Here is a 3,700-nt window from a genome sequence, read left to right as displayed (position 1 = left end):
CTATCATAGCATATGAAAGAGTAATATTCCTCATCCTTAATATCAGAATAATGTATCTGTTTCCAGTGAGCTGCTAAGTATTTTAGCCCTATGCATAATAGCATGATTTATGAGTGGTATAACGAGATTAAAACTATCAAACTTGGAGATTTCTTCCTGAAGTATAAGAAATTAGTTGAACACTATCCCCACAACTGCAGTATTAATAACTGCCTTGTTGTACGTAAGGCAGCGTTGTTGGCATGCAATGACAGTTTCCCCTTTTTATGTCTAGCTTGTTTGGTATCTGAAGGGCATTAGGCAGCTAATAGCTGGTAGCTGTACTTCATAAACAAAAGTTTTAAAAAAATTAAGATTTTTCTTCATTATAGGTGCCTGTATGTAATAGTGACACCAACATATGATGTCTCTACTATTAGAAATATGATATACAACTGGTACTCTACATTTATGCATTTCACAAAACAAAAATATCACATAGGTTAGTCTGAGTTCATGTAACATATACTAACATAGAAAAGAAAAATATATGCAGCCTATCAATCAATACAGATGACTTATCGCACTGTAATCAAAGAAGATTAAATGAGCAATCATATATCTTGTGTATAATTAATCCCTTAGTGATTCATGTCTCACAAACATTACTTAGTATTATATCCTAGGAACAACACAAGTTTATCAAGAAACACTATTATGCTGCCACAGGTATGCTGACTGAGCAACTACATACATATGACTGACAACACTTTTAAAACAACAGTTTTAGGAACCTGGTGAGCAAGATGTGATGTGAAAGCCGCATCTCTAGATCGGACGCCCCACCAAATAGCAGCACCCAAACGTCCCAAGGAAAGAGCACGACGTCCCATCACTCGGCAGATGCTTACAACTGTAAGTAAATATGTTGTTATTTAAATTTGTCTTGATTCTTGCTTACCTTCCATGTTTGTAATAATCTTATTTTAAAAAGGAATTCTAAAAATTATACAAATATTCTTTTCAACAATAAAACCTTCTACATGCTAAGAACTAAAATAGATATAAGACATACTTTAAAAAACTCTAAATTACACACACAGATACTTCTTCACTTACCAACATTATCAAAATCTCTATCACTAGCCATCTGTATGACCTTCATTGCCCTTGAGTCATCTGTGAGAGGAATCCTTTGCAAAACAGCCTGTGCCATGGCTAACCCAGCTGATCCACAATGATCCAAATACAAAAGTCCAACCTGCCAAAGACTATTGTGACCAACCAGCATACTTGCATAGTCTAGTAACAAGGACTCACGAAGTTCAGGCAGGAACCTGTAATGATGAAGGGTAAATATAAATAAATAAAAACAAATCAGTTCATTGGTTCCTTATTTCAGTATTCAAAAAATCTTCTATGATGTATCAAAAAGTATAAACACTGTTGCATCTTACTTCTGCTCAGATTTCAGTCCAAGGGTATGATATAAGAGGTCAGTGACATGAGCAGTAAACCAACCATTATCCAAGACCTGCTGGCACTCCTTGATTACCTGTGTAAGGAAAAATTCTAATAATAATATGAAAAAATCATGATACCAGTATGATATGAATAAGAAAGATAGACACGGAAAGTGAGTCACGGAGTGCAATAGGAAAAAGAAATTAGAAAGGTAATCTTTCAAGAAATGAACATGATTTTAACAGCTTTCTGAAGAGTATAATCACACACTTCACTTATACATTCACAATACCAAATATCATAATATTAACAGATGCTCATCTAACTGTCCCTACCTGCAGAGCATCAACTTCCATGGCAGCCAACAAAACATGATCCAGTGATGTAGTTCTTTGTTCACCACCAATGCAAGTGATGGCATCATGTGCTGCACTGTGGAGACGGAACAGCTTCACTGTTGGAGTTGTGAATAGCAAAGTTGAGACCATGAGATGATACCAGGTGTCCATCAGGTCAATTAGGCTGTTGATGGTACCTTGGTCCCCACAGAGGATCTAGAAGGATTAAAGGAAAATAGTAGAATATCATTGAAGGATGAAAGAAAGATGACAGTAAAGGCATTCCATACACCTAATATAACAAGCCTGTTTCTCTTTCTAAATTCTAACCATATCACTTACAGCAAAAATCAATGTCTCTGAACTGAAGAATACCACAAAGCATTACTTCCCACCAAAAATTGGGATGGCACATAATGCATAATTCATCCATCTCACCTGACATACTGTCTGAAGCTGATGACAGGTACTGAAGTGAGCATCTTGAAGGCGGCGTTCGCACTCACTCTGCCAATGTTGCCATCTGACAGTGAACTCTGCCTCCGAAACCCCGCCATAGACCTGATACATCAATAACAAATGAATAAAGCAGTCACATGTATCATTGAAAAGTGAGAATATTTTCAGCAAAATGACAAACTCTCAATAAAGTGCCAAGTTCAAGGTTATGGACTCTTTAGCAAAGAGATGGATACTGCATAGTACCTGATATACTGGCATTTTCCTCAGTAGTTCATCAATGGAGAGGAAGGGATCGGTACCAGCATTTGGGTGATGAGAAAGCATCTGTCGGGCTTCATCCATACGACTCTGAAGCACTAGACCATATACCTATGAAAGAGAGAGAGAGAAGAAACATAACTCATCTGTAGCTTTTCCTGCTTGTTAGCTAACAGAAATGTCCAGAAACACTGGAAATAAGGAAGTGCCTTTATCAACCATATGACTACTCATGTTGTGACTGAAATTTATTTATCAATCTATTTATATCTATCTCTATATGTTTTGTAATCTTGCTTATATATGTTCTTCTGATGAATATATAACATACATCTATTGTTCATTCTCATTCATACTTTTCCTACACTGGTCACAAGGAACAACACATGTGTTTATATAGGCATCACAACTTGCAACCCTCAAAATTTGAAGATTCTAATAGCAAGCTTGAAGTTCAAGGTTGTCAACAAGAATGTAAATACCACTCATAATATAATTTTCATTTTACACTTGTTACAATAGAAAGATCCAATGGTTAATGAGAGACGATTAAGTGCGAAGAACAGAAGATGTAAAAGCAATGTAGCAGAATATACATAAAAATAAAGAACAAAACATGCATAAAAAAGGACTTAGAAATTGAATATACCTGAACTAACACAGAAACCTTAAAATGAAACACTTTAGTACATCCAAAATCAGGAAAGGAAAAACTGGCAACTTTCCCTGAATACTTGAGTACTTCACCAAGTCACTTTTTGGTTTTAATCACCTGACTTTTAATACTTGTACTTACATACTTGTGGATTATGAAAATTTACAATTATTTCTGTTACTTTTTACTGAGAATTCACAGCTTTCCACACCACTTTAATTTTTCTCAAAAATGACTTGTTGCATTGGAGAACCCCAGAGCCAGTGGTGATTGCCAATTTTCCTTTCCTGAAACTGAGTCCGGCCACATCAACCAAACCCTCTGGTTCCCTTCACTCACTGCTTCCCAGTAGGCAGGGTGTTGGTGGGGATGATCGGAGTCCATGGCCTCCCTTCGCTTCTCTGTGCACTGTGTGAAGTGAAGACGGATCCAGCTCACCAACTGGCCCATAATTGCTCCACCTGTGTTTAGGAAAAGGTTACAACATAAAACAAGTGGTAAAAACTTCTTAAAAACTTCTGACAGAGATCTTTTCTAAATAATG

The 3,700-nt window shown here is 36.5% G+C and overlaps 1 protein-coding gene across 1 annotated transcript in view; it reads right to left on the bottom strand.

The window, feature by feature from the left end:
* LOC119590828 (nuclear pore complex protein Nup85-like) overlaps positions 1-3,700 on the bottom strand; it is a 14,259-nt gene that overhangs the window by 3,163 nt on the left and 7,396 nt on the right. Inside the window, exons 5-11 of the mRNA XM_037939584.1 lie at positions 3,496-3,617; positions 2,487-2,612; positions 2,220-2,342; positions 1,779-1,997; positions 1,437-1,534; positions 1,099-1,316; positions 774-892 (exon numbers count right to left, since the gene is read on the bottom strand). Coding sequence (XP_037795512.1) covers positions 774-892; positions 1,099-1,316; positions 1,437-1,534; positions 1,779-1,997; positions 2,220-2,342; positions 2,487-2,612; positions 3,496-3,617 — 1,025 coding nt within the window. The remainder of the gene's footprint in view (positions 1-773; positions 893-1,098; positions 1,317-1,436; positions 1,535-1,778; positions 1,998-2,219; positions 2,343-2,486; positions 2,613-3,495; positions 3,618-3,700) is intronic.

Source organism: Penaeus monodon, chromosome 27 (assembly GCF_015228065.2).
Source record: "Penaeus monodon isolate SGIC_2016 chromosome 27, NSTDA_Pmon_1, whole genome shotgun sequence".
Taxonomy (NCBI): domain Eukaryota; kingdom Metazoa; phylum Arthropoda; class Malacostraca; order Decapoda; family Penaeidae; genus Penaeus; species Penaeus monodon.
Note: the sequence above shows the minus strand (reverse complement) of the source record. Positions and strands in the feature narration are given on the sequence as shown.